This window comes from Bos mutus, chromosome 7 (genome assembly GCF_027580195.1).
Source record: "Bos mutus isolate GX-2022 chromosome 7, NWIPB_WYAK_1.1, whole genome shotgun sequence".
In the NCBI taxonomy this organism is placed as follows: domain Eukaryota; kingdom Metazoa; phylum Chordata; class Mammalia; order Artiodactyla; family Bovidae; genus Bos; species Bos mutus.
Genome location: NC_091623.1, coordinates 4,361,655 through 4,379,490, shown reverse-complemented (window position 1 = coordinate 4,379,490; position 17,836 = coordinate 4,361,655). Strand labels below are relative to the sequence as shown.

Sequence of the window (17,836 nt, the reverse complement as noted above, 5' to 3'; positions counted from 1 at the left end):
GGAGGGTGGAGCTGGAGAAATGAAGGAAGACCTCCAGCATGTGTAGTTTACAGTTTAAAATTATATGGGACTGGATGTGGGAGAAGTGACAGCAGACCCGTCTGAGGTTATAACCTCAGTCAGTCACTGACCAGCTATAGATCAGCAGCTGTGAGCCTCTCATTTTGTTAAAAATAAATAAATAAATAAAGGACTGGAATAAAACTGGTGAACTTATTCTGAAATGGTATGTCTCTAATGCGTCATAAATAAAAAGAAACTATTTTAAATATTAAATGCAACAATAAGTATCTGGCATATCTAAACACTGTTTTAAATTGTGAAAACAAACTAAAAAGAAATCATTGTTGAAATAATTAGAGTCCTGGCTATATGTCTTTCCCAGTGATAAGTGGCTCTTGTATAATTAAATCTCTTATAGCGATCTGAAGCCAGATTTCAGTTGTTAGGTTGTGAATCAAAAATTAAAAGAGAAAAAAAAAAAGTTTTTTTTTCCCCCCCTCAGGGTAAGAATCCTTTTAAGATTTAATCTAGAACGAAGAATGGATATTCTCATTTATGAGATAAGCAAAGGGTTTGTGAATAAGACCACCAAGAATGTAATATGGAGAATCTTGATAAACACAGGACTGACTACAGATGGTTGATTAGGATTTATATGCTTACAGAATGAGATGTTTTGAGATACTGCTGTTTGGATTCCATAGGCATGTTACTTAAGGAAATGTCTTTCATTGTAATCCCTGAATTTGTAGCAGAAACCTGTGTTTCCTTTATTGTGCAGGGTATCTTTACAGAGAATAAGATTCCAAAAGAGCAAGGAGTCACAGAAAGCCAACAGCTGCAGATGAGTACAAATAGCTCCAGTCTGAAAGGCACGATTTGTCAAATGGTAGCATGATTGCTAGCAATCTTACTTTTTTTGGTGATTACAAAGTTGAGCATAGTAGCCCATGTGACTCTACAGGAGGACTTGTAAAGAACTTTTAAAAACAATTATGCATCAGTGTTGGAGATTATAATTTAAGCAGAAGGCCTCTATGGAGGTAAATCAAAAGCATAGGCTAGAAGAAAAATGCTGTGGGAGACCTTCAATCGGGAGAGAATATGTGGGACTCCTAGGGGAGCGGCCTGTGTTTGCATGTCTGGGGTGGGCTAATCTACATAATTGACTAAAACAGAATAAACAGCTGTGAAATACAGTCTTTGAATGTGTGGGTAAAACAAAATTACAAAATATACGGGGTCATAGAACATGTAATGTATTTTCACAGCATTGTAGAATTTCCAAGCTCACTTGGGATCTAAGAAATTGGCCAGTCCTCCAGAGAGGCTAAATGACTTCATCAAGGTCAACCTGCCTAGTTAGTGATAGCCTGGTAGTTACCTATGTGGGCTTCGGAGACTAACATCCTAGATTTAAGTCTCAACTCCACTACTCCCTCTGTGACTTTTGGAGAAAATCACTCTATCGTTCTGTGTCTCTATTATCTTATCTATAAAGTGGAAATAATGATAGGACACTCCTCATGTTAAAGAAGAGGATATGTTTCAGTAACACTGGATGGTGTCTGGAACATAGTAAGAGATCAATTAATTTGAGATATGTTGTTATTGAGAATACCAGAGCTGAGGTCAGCTGACTCCTGCAGTAGGTGTTCTGTCTTCTCTACAAAAGACAAGAACATGTAAGAGGGGATCTATGTAAGACATTAGTTTCCCAACTGGAATAGTTGTAAGATACAAAATAATGTCAAGTTTTCTTGGAGATATTAAAACAAAAAAAATTAAGTACTTTCAGGGGAAGTGACTCAGATGAGCTCTTTAGAACTTCTCAAAATTTCAGTTCATACTTTTATGCTGAAATAAAGTAATTGGAATTTCCCCCCATAGTTGGACGTGTTTAATGTTTGTTTTACAGCTAGAAAAATATGTATTTTCATAATACATATTTAATCATACAAAAATATCAATGTGTTTTTTGATAATTGACCTTTTTAACATCCTAATTTTTCTATATTAATGCTGCCTACTAATCCCAGAGGTTCCTTTTTTGTCCCTTGTAATTAGAATAAGTTGTGTGTTTAATAAATGTATATTTTGAACAAAGTACAAGCATGCAGTGAGTTAGAACATTGTTTTTTGAACATAGTTGGGGATAAGGCAGCTAATTTTCTTTAAAAAATATGCCAAGATGCTGAATTTTTTTTTTTTTTTGGTGGAACAGCTGGAATGTTATCTTGATAGATCAAAGTAAAAGTTCAGAGTCACTTTTTGATAATCTCTGGTTGAAATCCTAACAAGTTTTTCACATATTAAGGCACATGATTAACCATATATTTTATTTATTTTTTTTTTTGAAGGTTTAAAAAATTTTTTATTTAGAAAGGCTGAAGTGATTGTATGCTAGTTTGAACAGGCAATCTGTATAAGGATTTTTCAGTTTTGACATCTTCCACATTGGATTCCATTATCTGTGCTTTGTTCTTTCTTCAGATCTAGGGGGGAAAAAAAATATGTGCCTTTCAATCAGTCATTTATTCCCCCTTTGCCTTGTTTAGGAACTCTCATGATCCCTCAGACAGTTCCCTCTGGAACAAGCTTTCCTCTTCTCCCCCAGCCAGCCCCAGTGGGTTCACCTTTATAGGCTCTGGGACTAGGACAGAAAGTAAGACTTGTGAGTATTTCTTCACTGGGAATTAACCATATATTTTAGCTCCTAAAAGCCCCTGTTGAACAATCTGCTGAAAGACCCCATGTGTCACATTGATGATTCTCAGTTATTTCCTATTGGCTGAGGGGCAAAGGCATTTGTTATCACTTAATAACTATCTTAGGTCATATTCAAACTTGGAATGATATACTAGCATCAGTAAATCTCAGTTAATGGCACTTTAAAATGTCTGTTATGTCTTTGATATGAAATACTGGCATAGTTGTATTTCTTGATTTTATAGCTGCCTCTAGTGACTTTTTATGCTTTGTTACATACTGAGTTTTCCTGCACTATGTCAGTATTTTGTGACATAAATCTTTTGGATAACTGTGCCCAATGGCTGAGGAATAAAAAGTTTATCTAAAGATCTCTTAGCCCAGTTAGAATATTCAGTTCAGTTCAGTCGCTCAGTCGTGTCTGACTCTTTGCGACCCCATGAATCTCAGCACGCCAGGCCTCCCTGTCCATCACCATCTCCCGGAGTTCACTCAAACTCACATCCATCGAGTCGGTGATGCCATCCAGCCATCTCATCCTCTGTCGTCCCCTTCTCCTCCTACCCCCAATCCCTCCCAGCATCAGAGTCTTTTCCAATGAGTCAACTCTTCGCATGAGGTGGCCAAAGTACTAGAGTTTCAGTGGTGCTACCAAAAGTAGCTCTCGTCATGCATTAGTATTCAGCCCCCCAAAGAAGACACATTTCCAGTTTTAACTATAGACGATTTCTTCAGTTTTCATTTTGGAGGCATCATTGACTGTTTCCTTTGACTGAAAACTGGACTGTCTTCATATATTTCCCAATGGTCTTAAAACTTAACCAGAATACCTGCCTAATGAGTTATTAGCTGAGTAATTTAAGGCCCATTAAGGATGTTTATCAGGATTCAGAAAGGCAGGTTCATGAAAAACCCATTAATTATATTTATTCTGTTGACTTATTCTTAGAGAAATGTAGCTCTGTTATAAATCAGTGTCCCAAGGAATAGATTTTGATGTTGGTCATTGAGCTTTTCTGAATAAAATTTATTCCAAGGTGGCTTCTTCTGTAAGGATGATTTTGACTTCAAATTTGTTTTAGGACTTTTTAAAATAAATTGAATCAGACACTTATATTAGAGAATTGTTTCAAAATCCTCAGTTTGAGAATACTTGTGACCTTGACAATTTTGTTTGTTTTATGTTGTTGTTATTATTATTTTTATTTTAATCTTGGCATAGGCCAGCACCTGGCAAGGTTTTTGAGATACAAATAAAAATAGATGTGGTTTCTGATCTCATAAAACACCTAGAAAATATGCAGATTTGTTACGTCTGTTCAGTTCAGTCTGTACTTTGTCTTAAAATTTGTTAATAAGGATTTCATATACACACATGACATAATGACTCTTTTTGAATATTTATATGTTGGGACATGATTTATATCATAGCTCTGATTTGCTTATAAGGGTGTGAATATTCTACATTTCTTCACGCGTACAAACATATACATATGCCCTCTACCAAGTAGCTACTGGTTAAATGAGTTATCACTGTGTCTACTCATTAGCAGTGAGTAATAACAAAAGATGAAGAACATTTAGTGTTACAGATTTTTTTCTTACTTTTATCATCTCATAATAAAGCAATATGGCAGGTTTTTAGTTCATTGTTTCAGGAGCAACCACACATTGGTGCGTGTAAGTGGCTTGTCCCTGGTCACTCATCTTTTTCTGTATTATCAGGATTCCAAGTGGATTATTTTGGCTACAGAATTTCTATTTTAATCCCAACAGGAGACACAAATGCTTATAAACATCAACTAGAAAACATATATATTTTTAGTTAGTTTTATGAAGTTGTTGTTTTTTAGTCAACTAGTCACTAAATCAAGTCTGACTCTCTTATAACACCGTAGACTGTGGCCTGCCAGGCTCTGTCCATGGGATTTCCCAGGCAAGAACACTGGAGTGGGTTGCCATTTCCTTCTCCAGGGGATCTTCCCAAACCCAGAGATCGAACCCACATCTGTCTCCTGCATTGGCAGGCGGATTCTTTAGCACTGAGCCACCAGGGAAGCCGTTTATGAAGTATGCTATAACATTTAAAAAAAAAAAAGTGAAACATCAGTGGGAATATGAATGTTGTTGATGTGAGAAAAACACTTTCCTAATACTTCATTTTTAAAGCATAAGTAGAAACCCAATTGCTTCTGCAATAGCATTAGTCAATTTATTTTTCTTGCTCACAGCCCTAGTGTTCACAGATGTAAGTTGCCTTGAATATGCATCAGTGGAAAGCGTAAACCACAGCATATTACAGTAGCAGTTGCAAAATTCACCTCACCTACACAATCAGACATCTATTTTTGACTGTCCCTCTTTATCCTATGTATGCCCTTGTACCTTTCATGTCTTTGGTGTTCATTCTATCAAACAAAGTTAATTTTATCTAGTGTATCAAGATGAAGATTGTATCTGCTATTTTACTCAAATAGCATGAGAATTTGTATGCCCACTAGGTAGCTAATTTTATTTCCTTTGACAATTTCTCTTCTACACAAGTTCCTCTATGTTAGTGGTAATTCAGTTACATCTACATGTTAAATAAAGACAGTAGACCAGTGAAAAATTTAGCCAAGTATCACATAACCAAAATAAATTGTCCTCTTTTAACCCTGAGCAAATGTGAGTGTTAAGGTTTTATATAATTTTATAATTTATAAAATAATAAATTATAGACATTTGATCAGTCCCATCGAAAGCAGAAACAGTTTAATAGTAAACTCTTTAACTAGTTATATAATTTAATAAGTAGATTAAGTTTTACTTACTGTTAAAAATATAAAATGAATCTCTAAAACATAAGATATAAGTTTTAAAAAAGAGAAATTATGCAATAAAATAATCCCCCAAATAAAAGATTTATGCACAGCAAAACCAAGTGCTTCATTCTATAATTCATGTCTTTATCCTTTCAACAGATCCCTTTTGATTCTCTTACAATAAATAGAAAAAATTCAGCTTTTAAATGGCTTAAAGTTTACTGAGAAACATCATTCTTACAAAATAGAAATAAGCAAGATAATTTCAGATTGTAATAATTCCTTGAAGAAAATAAATAGCTAAGATGGAGCTTGAGTAAGGCAGATACTTTGGGTGGACTGCTTAAGAAATCCCTTTCAGAAGAGGTGATTTTGAGATGAAGGATAAGGAAAATATAGGGCTTTGTGAGTATCGGGGGTGGGGAAATTCATATTCTAGGCAGAGAGAACAGATGTGAAGACTGGAAATAGTGAGTGACGACTTGGTATGAGATCATATTGAGAAGAAAAGGTTAGATTATTCAGGTAACAGTACGTCATAGCCAAGATTGGGAATTTTTTGGAAGAGCCTCTAAAAATTTTGAAGAGGAGTGGTAGAATCCTATCTGTGTCTTTAAAATGTCTTACCATTGTATAAATAATAGTAGGGAGGCAGATGGAGAGACTAAGAGACCGAGATCCTATAGTAACACGGAAGTGGGGCAATGGGGCCATGGATGCTGAAGAAGGCAGATGGCTGAGGAGTTGAGGCAGAGAATCCTCCTGGTAAAGAAGAGGAAGGAGTCCAAGATGAACAACAGTCATAGGATGCTCACTTATGACTAAATAGGAAAGCAAAAATTAGCAAAGCACAAACCTTAATGAAGCAGTAATCAAACTAAAGAGGCAGGAACTACTTACAATAACTTATGCGTTTCATCCTACAACAAAGGCGTAAGACGCTTAAACCTGACCAAGGAATTTCATAGATTCAGTCTACCTGGACTGTGTAAGTTGTGCTCAAAACCTTTTCTTTTCTCTTCTTTTCTCTTTCTTTTTTTTTTTTTTTTTTTTTTGGCCATGAAGCATGTGGGATCCTAGCTCCCCAGCAGAGGATCGATTCTGTACCCTCTGCATAGGAAGGCAGATTCGTAACCACTGGGCCATCAGGGAAGCCCAATGCCTGAGACCTTTTAATGAAAAAGGTCAAGCTATGGATTGTTTCTCTCAAGCTAGGGCTGCATTTATTTCTCTGTTTCCAACACACAAGTATAGTGCCTCAAAGTTCATCAACACCAGTTTTTCCCTTGGTTTTGTTTACCAGATGTAAAGGGCCTGTTATGTATAGGTCCTCTTTTATATTCTTTACATAAATTATTATATTACTTCATCCAGAAACTGTTAGGTAATTATTATTGTTATTAAAATGCCCCCTTTTTACAGACAAAGAAACTAAGGTTGGTTAGGAGATATTGACCATTTTGATGTATATCTCAGTGTTAACAAGGCAGAATTAGGATTCATACCTTTGTCTGTTGTGTTTTAAAGTGTGCTTTTTCATAAAATTATGCTGCCTTATTGATCAGAAACCATACTGATAATCACTTAGGACTGTATGTTTTTGGCTCTTTCTAGTAGGTCTTCTATTAGTGAAAAGAGAGGTTAGTGAAAAATGATGACAGAGAAATATAAAGACACTGGAGACATATACATCTCTCCCTGATAAATTATAAAGGTACTGTCTGTTTTAGATAAATAATCCTTCCAACCAATAGGAGGAAACTCTCTAAAGGGCTATAGAAAGATTATTCAGGATAGAGCAAATTAGGTGACAGATGAAAAGCTTATTGTGTATTATACTAACACACTTGCAAAGCACTACACTCTGTATAGAAATGTCAAAAATGATGGACCAAAGCTGAGATTGTTGGGAAATTTGATTTTAAGATCTTAAGAAAAGAAGGAGAAAACAAACATGAGTGGAAGACTGAGAGCCACATTGATTTTCTCAATCACCTGTCATGCTTGTAAAATAGAGTCCTGGGATGGCCCCATTCCATCACAAGAGCTTCTGGAGAATAGAAACTGCCTGTTTAATAAGTGCTTCCAGGTGATTTGGGGTACCAGGTAGGTAATGGGCCAAATCTTGGGAGAATACTAACTTAGTACACTCTGTTTAATTTACAAAGCATCATGAGGCCCACCAGGGAAAATGATTTTCCAAAGTTGTAGCACTCTTTTTGTTAGAGATTAGGCTAAATCAGGCTCCTTGAGACCCAGTGCTATCTTCTTTGGGACTTAATTTTTCCAGCTCAGTCATGGACCAGCTAACAGCATGTATCACTGATATTTCTTTTCTAGAATCACAACCACAGCTGCCTGTATGATGGACCTGAGGCGGTACCCACTGGATGAACAAAACTGCACCTTGGAAATTGAAAGTTGTAAGTTTTTTGAGAATCCAGCTAGACTGTACTTGGGTTTTAAGGTTCTCCTTGGGCATAGATTTCCTACCCTCATCATTTCAGACCACAGTCCTGTTAGGTTTGTGCTAGCTTGCCAAATTTGGTGGAGGGAGGCACTGGCAATGTCTTCCTTCAATGATGCTGCCACCCTCTTCATCTCATCCTTAAATTCCAGGAGAGAAGTGTAGGGAAGTAGTAATCTAGCAATTAAAGGGAAATGCTAAAGTCTGAACGGAGACTAATGGTTATTTCGGGCATTTATTATATGGAATTGGTGCAGAGAGCTGCACCAATTGGGAAAATAGGTGGAGATGGCAGGATGATACAAGATGCCCTAATTGTCTTTGCCTTTTACAAACATTACCTCTGCAAGTGCAGGGTAAAGGTGGCCTCTGAATTAGTTAATGTGTTCATACATTGTGGCTCGGTGGGTTGTTTTTTGTTTCGAGAAACTATTTTCAGTGAATAAAATGTATTTTATATTCTTGCTGAAGGCTATATGATGAGCAAGTTTGAGGCATGTGTACTCTGCTTCCTGTGCTGACCTGTTTAGAGTGTTGGTGCTTTCTCTAGGCCACAGTTTTAGCATCCTTCTTGACAATCCAGCTACCTACACTTTTGCGTAGGCTAAAACATTGATTTCATAACCCATTACCATTTCAGAGGTCACACAGTGAGGCCATTTAAGGTGGAGTAGGACTTTGAATCTTTTTTTCTCTGCCAATTTTTTGTGGTGTTTTTATATTTCATCCTATCAAACAATTGGAAACTGATGATTTTATATCCAGCATTCCAAATAATGAGCAGCTTGACTACTTTCCTTATACCCTCTGCCTTTCAGAGGAAGTCAAGCCTTGGCAAGCTGTGCAACTCTAAATCACTGCTTTGAGCAGAAATACAGCATTTATGACACATTCCTGGTATTTTTGCCCATTTCAAAAAATAACTTCGAGGGATAATTAAATTTACATGTACTTTTTGAAAGCCTGATTTCATACTTGTATTTCCAAGTCATCATTGTTTTCACATTAGATCTTTGCTACAAGGAGCTATTTAATGAAATTGGTCTCTGGGATTTTGATCATTTGTTATGTAGATATCTTTCAAATGGCATTGTGTTTTCATAACTTATGATACAGTTTAGAGAATAGTGTTCCTCAAAGTTCTGATTCTTTGGTTGCTTCAAATAGTTGATGTAAGGATAATTTGAAAAAAATTTGTTGCTGTGTACTAGTAATGAATTTTTGTGGTAAGAGCATTTTTTGTGGTAGAATTTGACTGATATTTTAAATAATCATAATTGTACATGATTAAAGCATTTGTACTGGTATTATTTCATTTGAGCCTTTCACAACCCTCATAGGTAAGTAAACAAGGTCTTTTTATTTTAAAAAATACTGATGATGCCTAATAAATAATGCAGTCAACACACAAGTGTTCCATGTCATAGTTCTGACATGAATATTTAAAATTAACATGATAATTCTTTAGACTTTTAGAAAGTTTAAGTTTTATAGAGGGGCTTTTACCTATCTTATTTCAATTCACAACTACCCTGATGAATGATAGAGATTTTTTTCAACTTTTTTGAGAAATTGACATATTGTCAATTGATATAATTGACATGTTGTCAATTGATAAAATTGACATATGACATTATGTGAGCTTCAGATGCACCATGTAATGATTTGTTATGTGTATATATTACAAAATGATCACCACTGTGAGGTTATTTAACACATTCATTGCTTCAAATAGTTATGAGGGGGGGTGTGTGTGTGTGAAGAACTTCTAATATTTACTCTCTTAGCAACTTTAAGTACATAGTACAGCCTTATTAGCTATCGTCACCATTCTGTAGATTAGATACTCTGATCTTATTCACCTTATAACTGAAAGTTTGTACCTTTTAACTGTTTCTATGAGTTCTTTTTAGATTCCACAGGTAAGTAAGATCATACAAAATTGGTCTTTGATTTATTTCCCTTAACCAAATCCCTCATGGTTCATTCATGTTGTCACAAGCGGCAGGATTTCCTTTTTATGGAAGAATAATATTCCATTGTGTATGTGTGTGTCCCCTTTTCTTTATCCATTCATCCCAACAGTAGACATTTAGGTTGACTCCATGTCTTGGCTATTGTAAAGAATGCCATAATGAACCTGTGCATACAGGAACCTCTTAGCAATAGTGCTTTAATTTCTTTTGGATATGTACCCAGAAGCAGGATTACTGGATCATATGGTAGGTCTGCTTTTAATTTTTTGAGAAACTTCCATGCTGTTTTCCATAGTGACTATACTAATTTATATTCTTATCATTAGTACAGAAGATTCCCTATTCTTCGCATTCTAGCTAGCTAGCACTTATCTGTCTTTTTTTAATGATGATTATTCTGGCAGGTGTGAGGTGGTTATTCATTGTGGTTTTGATTTGCATTTCTGTGATATAAATTATTTTGCATGGGTTTTCCAGTTTTCCCAACACCTTTTTTTGACTGAGACTTTTCTCTATTGATTGTTCTTAACTCCCTTGTCAGATATTAGCTGGCCATAAATGTGAGGGTTTATTTCTGGACTCTCAGTTCTGTTCCATTGGTCTATGTGTGTTTTTATGACAGACCCATTCTGTTTTGATTACTATAGCTTAATAGTATAGTTTAAAATCAGGAGTATGATACACTTCAGTTTTATTATTCTTATTCAAGATTGCTTTAGCTACTCAGGATCTTCTGTCATTCCATACAAATTTTAGGATTGATTGTTCCATTTCTGTAAAAACTTCAGTGAAATTTTGGTAAATGATGTATTGAACCTATAGATGGCTTTGGGTAGTGGACATTTTAACAATACTAATTCTTCTGACCCATGAACATATACTATCTTTCCATTTATTTGCATCTTCTTTAGTTTCTTTCATCAGTGTCTTACAGATTTCATTATGCAGATTTTTAACGTCCTTGATTAAACAGTCTATATTTCTAAGTATTGTGTTGTTTTTGATGCTATTACGAATAGGATTGTTTTCTTTATTTCATTTTCTGACAGTTCGTTGTCAGTGTATAAAATTGCAACTCATTTTTTTAATGTTAATTTTGTGTACTGCAGCTTTATTGAATTTGTTTCCTTGCAGCTTTTTGGAAATCTTTAAGGTTTTCTATGTGAAAGATCATATCACCTGCAAATAGAGACATTTTTTCTTCTTTCTAATTTTGGTATCTTTTATTTCTTTTTCTCTTTCTTGATTGCTATGACAGGGACTTCTAGTACTGTGTTGAATAGAAGTGGTGAGAGTGGACCCCTTATTTCTGGTCTTAGAGGAAAAGCTTTCATCCTTTCATCATTGAGTATGATATGAACTGTGAGCTTATTATATAATGGCCTTTATTATGTTGAGATACATCCCTTCTAACCTAATTTGACAAAGGTTTTTACCATAAAAAAAAATGTTGATTTTTTTTCCAAATGCTTTTTCTGTATCTGTTGAGTTAATCATATGATTTTTATCTTTCATTTTGATTTTCATGTGCTGAAACATCCTTGTATCCCAGAGATGAATCCTACTTGTTTATGGTGTATGATTTTTCCAGTGGGCTGTTGAATTTGGTTTACTATTATTCTGTTGGGGATTTTTGCATCTATACATGTCAAGAGTATTAGCCTGTAGTTTTCTTTTCTTACAGTATCCTTATCTAGCATTGGTGTCAGGGTAATCCTGGCCTTGTAAAAAAAGTTCAGGAGCATTCCTTTCTCTTTAATTTTTTGGAGGAGTTTGAGAATAATTGGCATTAATTCTTCTTTAAATGCTTGGTAAAATTCACCAGTGAAAGCATTTGTTTCTGGGCTTTTGTTGGGAAGTTTTTCAATGCTGATTTGATCTTCTCACTAATAATTGGTTTGTTTTTATTTTCTATTTCTTCATTTCAGTCTTAGTAAACTGTATGTTTCTAGTAATGTATCCATTTCTTCTAGGTTATTTAACTTACTGGCAAGGTTGAATTTATTGGCATACAGTTGTTCATAGAAGTCTCATCAACCTTTGTGTTTTTTGGTATTAGCTGGAATGTCTTCTCTTTCATTAATCATTTTGTTTACTTTTGCTCTTTCTCATTTTTTCTGGGTTAGCCTAGTTAACAATTGTCAGTTTTTTAATCTTTTTAAGTACCCAGCTCTTAATCTTTTCATTTATAATTGTTTTATTTTCATTGGTATCCTGTTCTCTGTAGTGCCAACTTTGAGCCTAGTTTTTTCTTCTTTTCCTGGTTCTTCAAGGTACTTTATTTGAGAACTTTATTTTTTTTATTCATACATGTGTTTATAGCTGCGAACTTTCCTCTTGGAATTGCTTTTGTTGCATTCCGTAAGTTTGTTGTGTTTCTATTTCATTTACCTCAAGAAATGTTTTATTCTCTTTTGGTTTTTTATTTGATAAATTAGTTGTTTAGGATTGAGTTGTTTTATTTTCATGTGTGAGTGAGTTTCCTGTTACTGATTTCTAGTTTCATACCATTGTGGTTGAAAAAGATATTTGATATAATTTCTATCTTATTGAATTTGCTAATCTTGTTTTGTGACCTAGCATATGATCTATATTAGAAAATGTTCTGTGCATGCTTGAGAAGAAGCTGTATCCTATTGCTGTTAGGTCCATTTGTTCTATAGTATTGTTCAAAACCACTCTTTCGTTATTGATTCTCAGTCTGGATGATCTCTCCATTATTAACAGTGGGGAATTGAAGCTCTTATTGTATTCCTGTTTATTTCTCCTTTTAGTTTTGTTAGTATTTCCTTTATATATTAAGGTGCTGTGATGTTGCATATATATTTACAGTTGTTATATCTCCTTGATAAATTGACACCTTTATGATTATATAATAATCTTCTTTGTCACCTGTGAGCACTTTAGTTTAATGTCTATAATATATGTGTTACTATTTCTGTCTTTACAACTACAGAAAGAGATGAGAGGAAGTAAAGTGATTTGCCCTAGTTTATGCACCTAATGATTGGCACAATTAATCTGTAGTGATGTGGCAACTAGATTTTGTATGAACTAGATAAACAGGAAGATCCCTATTTTAAAAACTGAGCAGTCTATCCTTATGAAAAATTGGAGTGCATTCATATTTCATCAGGTAGCAAATCTTTGCTATAGAGAATAAGACATAGTGTTATATTAGTAATTTATAAGATGTTATTATAAGTAGGTAGTTAAGCAATCTTATTGAAACAGGTTTAGGATCCTATCTCTTAAACAACTAACTGTGAAGTTGATGCCTGACATTTCACCTTATTTACTATTTCTTTCTGTTAAGCAAACTCTAGATACTCATCTGCTCTTTCTCTCTCTCTATCCTTCTCCTTACTTCCCTTCCTTCCTCTCTCAAATGCTAATGAGCCTAATAGTTGCATTACTAAATCACTATCACCTGTCTCCTTATCAATAATATGTTGGCTCCATTCCAGAGAGAAGGATATAACTTGATTCTGGGAGGCTTGGAGTAGGATAATATTAGGATTGAGTTTATTGTTAATGCATTCATGCTTGTTTCCACTCAATAATTTCTTCATTCATTAAGTATTAATTGAGCAGTAATTATTTACCAGGTATTATTGTAATAAACTCTTAAGACATACTGGTGAAAAACACAGTATCTCTGCTCCTCTTTATCATGAGGAAGATAGATATTGTTTAAATACATAAGTGAATATAAAAACCACATTAGTGAAAAGTGATACCAAGATGAAATATTTAGTTCTCTAAGATCTTAAAGGAAGATTAAGGCAAGCCCTGAAATAAAGTGCTGAGGAATCTAGAAGGTCAGGATAGTCTGTGCTTACTTTACAACTTTTCTTAAATTTAGAGGGATGGAGAAGCTCTGTAGAACTAATTGGATTTGCTGAACTAAATGGGACCTAATAATATTTATCACCATGTAGGCAGTGAAACTTAATTGTCAAATAAAAAGAAGAAATCCATCTCCAAGTGTTTATATTTTGGATCCAGGTTATGCTGTGTGCTGGTCTATTTCAGTATATCTATATCTATTTCAGTAGATATACATATAGAATTAAGAACTTAGAGAAAAAAGAGAGCATTGTGTTTCTCCACTCCTAAAGAGAAAAATTCAGAGAAGGCAATGGCACCCCACTCCAGTACTCTTGCCTGGAAAAATCCCATGGACAGAGGAGCCTGGTAGGCTGCAGTCCATGGGGTCGCTAAGAGTCGGACACAACTGAGCGACTTCACTTTGACTTTTCACTTTCATGCATTGGAGAAGGAAATGGCAACCTACTCCAGTATTCTTGCCTGGAGAATCCCAGGGACGGGGGAGCCTGGTCGGCTGCCGTCTATGGGGTCACACAGAGTCGGACACGACTGAAGTGACTTAGCAGCAGCAGTAGCAAAGTGAAAATTAGTGACATCTTATGTCAGTAGGTTTAAAATACCTGTCATGTAGGAAATGGTGCTCAGATAGGGTTTTGAGCTCTTGGGGGATGGTGGATGAGAGGACATTCACTGAATCTAAGTGCCGTCTGGTATGGTTCCTCAAGCTCGTGAATCAGGGCACTTAAATTTTTTAAGCCATGATTTCTCATCTGTATAATATTTTGATACCTTGTTGTGATGAAATAATCAAAACGGAGATCTTTGTGCAATGTTTAGTCCTGGTTTTTCCATCAGTAGCAGCTGTTCTCATTATAGCATCATTATTATCATTATTAAATTATGCCTGGAATATTATGCTCAATTAGAGGCACAGCATTTTAAGAAGGATATTTAGCAACCAGAAAACCAAATGAGTGACACATAAACCATGGAGTTTGAAGAACCAGTAGCAGAAAAAAGTAAAGGAGAGGCCTATTTCCCTTGAGGAAGGGAAGCTAGGAGAGAAAGGATAGCTGTGTTTACACAGATAGCTATTTTCCAGTCACCACAGACTGTCCTCTTAAAAGAGCAAACTATGTCTGCCCTAAGGGCAAAACTAGACTAATGGTAAAAGATGCCAAAAGACATTTTTTTTTTAACTGAAATATATGTGTGTGTGTGTGTATAAGAAGCTCATAACAATTGCAACTGATAAAAAAATCTGGTAGGTTGCCATGTGCTGTAAAATAATTTTCTAGGAAAGAATTAATTCTTGCACTGGGCAAGTGGTAGGATTAGATTATTTTGAAAGAACTCTGGGTTGATGTTTACTTGTCATCAGCAAAAATATGCAGGACTTCAGTTAAAGGACAATTAGGACATCACTGGTTTAAGTGAAGATGCAGATCCCATATGCATATACCTGTGGGAGCAATGCTGTTTAGGAAAGATGAAAATCACATCCCTGCTACGATTTTAAGTAAAATGATGTGTGTGTTTTGTTGATAGTCTGTTGCCATGTTATTTCTTTTCTTAGATTTTTCTCACAAGAATACATTTTACAGTTGTGTCTGAGAAAAATAAGTCTAAGACCCCCACATTTTCCATCATTATAACTAAATCTAGAACCCCCTTGGGGCTTTTGATCAATCTTATTAATGCTCTAAGAAGCATCACACAGAAGACAATATACATGAGCATGTATCTGTGTCTGGGCAGATAGTGGTGTTAAATAATGAAGCTAACAAGTATTTTAGGTGATCTTCAAATTATTTTACATTAGAAAAATATTCTTGTGACATTCCAGTGAGGCTTAGTCATAATTTTTTTCAAGGGGAAAGCAAAGAACATTACAAATGCTCCTCCATGGTGTCATTGGACACAAATTTAATTCGAATTACTGTCCTATTTTTATATTTTCTTGAATTTCATCTTGTGCTGTGAAAGTGCAGGATTTGTCTTCCAGTTCTTATGGTGTGGAGGTACCTTGGTAGATGTGAACTTCATCTAACAATTATCAGTTCCATGTGACCACAGAAAAGTACCAGAATATGTATATAGACTCTGACACATTGTGCAGATATTATCATGACCCTCATGTATATCTGGACTGTAAGGCTTCTGCCCTTCCAATTCTTCCACCATTAGAAGAGTAGTGACTTGGATATTAAGGGTGCGTCTGTTGTTCAAATATATTTTATTGAAGTATAGTTGATCTAAAATGTTGTATTAATTTCTGCTCTATAGCAAAGTGCTTCAGTAATACATATATATATGTTATTTTTCTTATTCTTTTCCATTATGGGTTGTTACAGGATATTGAATAGAGTTCTCTTGTTATACAGTAGGATTCTGTTTATCCATTCTGTATATAACATCTTGCCTCTGCTTACCTCAAAGTCCCAATCCATCCCTCCCCTACCTGCCCACCTCTTGACAACCGCAAGTCTGTCTGCTGTCTGTGAGTCTGTTTCTGTTTCACAGAAAAGTTCATCTGTGTCATATTTTAGTCTCCACATATAAGTGATATGATGTGGTGTTTGTCTTTCTCTTTCTGACTTACATCATTTCGTATTATACACATCTATACTGCCGCAAATGACATTATTTAATTCCTTAGGGCTGAGTAATATCCCATTGTATATATGTGGCATATCTTCTTTACCCATTCCTCTGTTGATGGACATTTAAACTTCCAGTTGATGGATGAGAGTTTTCTTAACACTTGGCTTATGTTCATGGTGACATCTTGTGCAACTTGCAAGTAATATGGGCATTTTTCCTGGTGGAAAATGAATGAATTAAAAGCAAAAAGAACTTAATACTTAAGGAATATTAGAAGTATTGTATAGATTATAGGTCAGCCTTTGAGCCAATATTACAGCCATTCAGGATATCTGTTTTGTAAGATATCAGTTCAGTCAGTTCAGTTCAGTCGCTCAGTTGTGTCTGACTCTTTGCGACCCCATGAATTGCAGCACGCCAGGCCTCCCTGTCCATCACCAACTCCCGGAGTTCACTCAGACTCACGTCCATCAAGTCAGTGATGCCATCCAGCCATCTCATCCTCTGTCGTCCCCTTCTCCTCCTACCCCAATCTCTCCCAGCATCAGAGTCTTCTCCAATGAGTCAACTCTTCGCATGAGGTGGCCAAAGTACTGGAGTTTCAGCTTTAGCATCATTCCTTCCAAAGAAATCCCAGGGCTGATCTCCTTCACAATGGACTGGTTGGATCTCCTTGCACTGCAAGAGACTCTCAAGAGTCTTCTCCAACACCACAGTTCAAAAGCATCAATTCTTCGGCACTCAGCCTTCTTCACAGTCCAACTCTCACATCCATACATGACCACAGGACAACCATAGCCTTGACTAGATGAACCTTTGTTGGCAAAGTAATGTCTCTGCTTTTGAATATGCTATCTAGGTTGGTCATAACTTTCCTTCCAAGGAGTAAGCGTCTTTTAATTTCATGGCTGCAGTCACCATCTGTAGTGATTTTGGAGCCCAAAAAATAAAGTCTGACACTGTTTCCACTGTTTCCCCATCTATTTCCCATGAAGTGATGGGACCAGATGCCATGATCTTCGTTTTCTGAATGTTGAGCTTTAAGCCAACTTTTTCACTCTCCACTTACACTTTCATCAAGATATCAGTATCTGGCAAATGACTGTTTCTCTTCTCTTAAATACAATCAGTTGTAAGATTCACTGTTACATTAATAAGAATACTAAAAGTCTACATTGAATGTATTCACCTCTTGGTAATATATACTGATTTCAAAAATTCTAAAGTATAAAAGGAACATAAAGTGCATTAGAATTGAAGAAGTATAAGAAATATCTTCCTCTAATTGCAAAGGAATCCATTATTTTATTATTCCTAAGTGGACAAACCAAAAAGAAGCAAAATTCAATGTTATCAAATTAGTATCTGTCAGTCTCACTGGTGCAAATCTGCCTGCTTGGTTCATTTTCCTGAGCAGACCGTTAGACTGTTTCTCCTTGGCA

At 35.5% G+C, this 17,836-nt stretch overlaps 1 protein-coding gene and 1 non-coding gene across 2 annotated transcripts in view; one reads left to right on the top strand and one right to left on the bottom strand.

Annotated features, from left to right (window-relative positions):
• The window catches only part of GABRB2 (gamma-aminobutyric acid type A receptor subunit beta2), a 289,414-nt gene that overhangs the window by 144,366 nt on the left and 127,212 nt on the right, over positions 1-17,836 (top strand). Inside the window, exon 6 of the mRNA XM_070373042.1 lies at positions 7,857-7,939. Coding sequence (XP_070229143.1) covers positions 7,857-7,939 — 83 coding nt within the window. The remainder of the gene's footprint in view (positions 1-7,856; positions 7,940-17,836) is intronic.
• LOC138988684 (small nucleolar RNA SNORD22) lies at positions 2,573-2,698 on the bottom strand. The gene has a single exon (XR_011464951.1). It is a non-coding gene; the product is annotated as a small nucleolar RNA SNORD22 (small nucleolar RNA).